Source organism: Myotis brandtii, unplaced genomic scaffold (genome assembly GCF_000412655.1).
Source record: "Myotis brandtii unplaced genomic scaffold, ASM41265v1 scaffold975, whole genome shotgun sequence".
NCBI classification, from domain to species: Eukaryota; Metazoa; Chordata; class Mammalia; order Chiroptera; family Vespertilionidae; genus Myotis; species Myotis brandtii.
Genome location: NW_005372049.1, coordinates 412429 through 413510, shown reverse-complemented (window position 1 = coordinate 413510; position 1082 = coordinate 412429). Strand labels below are relative to the sequence as shown.

Here is a 1082-nt window from a genome sequence, read left to right as displayed (position 1 = left end):
GGCGGCAGGTCCAGGCTGTTGGAGTTGACCTTGTCGAGGTTGGCCAGCGAGGGCGGCTTGACAAAGCTCTTCACGGCGGCCCTGAGGCGGGAAGACGAAACGAAGCGTTTAGCATAAAGGAGTCAGAGAAGCCGGAGGCGGACAAGATCCTGGGGAAGTCCCCGTCCGGATTCCTTCCTTCCTGGCTCCGTGCTGAGCCCGGGGGCTGATCCCAGCGACAGAGGCCGGAAGGAGCCCCGATATCCGGCTTGGGATCCCCTCGAGTCTTTTTTTCCTTTTTTAAGTATATTTTTATTGACTTCAGAGGAAGGGAGAGGGAGAGAAACATCCATGATGAGAGAGAATCATGGACCGGCTGCCTCCTGCACGCCCCACACTGGGGATCAAGCCTGCAACCCGGGCCTGTGCCCCGACCGGGAATCGAACTGTGACCTCCTGGTTCACAGGTTGAATCTCAACCACTGAGCCACACCGGCCGGGCCCCTTCGAGTCTTAGAGTGGGGACAGCACAGGTGTGTGATGAATGTGAATAAATGTGTCAAAACCACCCACCCAGGTGCTGGAGACAGGCTCGGGCTGACGGGGAACAGCACCAACAAGGAACTTTGAAGGCAGTTTTGGAAGAGGGAGAAGGAACTGGGATGCGGGGAGTGGTGGAGAGACCGGGACCCTGACCCTAACCCTAACCCCTAACCCCATGCCTTTAACCCTAACTCCTAAGCCTAACCCCTAACCCTAATCCCTAAACCAGGGGTCCTCAAACTTTTTAAACAGGGGGCCAGTTCACTGTCCCTCAGACCGTTTGAGGGCCGGACTATAGTTTAAAAATAAACTATGAACAAATTCCTATGCACACTGCACATATCTTATTTTGAAGTAAAAAAACAAAACGGGAACAAATACAACATTTGTATTTGCACGTGGCCCGCGGGCCGTAGTTTGAGGACCCCTGCCCTAAACCCTAACCTCTAACCTCTAACCCTAACCCAGAGCACAGCGGCCAGGCCAGGCCGCCCAGCCCAGGGCGTGCGGGGATCTGCGACCGAGTCGGAGCAGACGGACAGACAGGGGAGGGGGCCGGC

General features: G+C 56.0%; 1 protein-coding gene across 1 annotated transcript in view; it reads right to left on the bottom strand.

Moving 5' to 3' along the window:
- NAV1 (neuron navigator 1) overlaps positions 1-1082 on the bottom strand; it is a gene marked incomplete at its 5' end in the record, with an annotated part of 68855 nt that overhangs the window by 24339 nt on the left and 43434 nt on the right. Inside the window, one exon of the mRNA XM_014533393.1 lies at positions 3-116. Within this exon, the coding sequence (XP_014388879.1) occupies positions 3-116 (114 nt within the window). The remainder of the gene's footprint in view (positions 1-2; positions 117-1082) is intronic.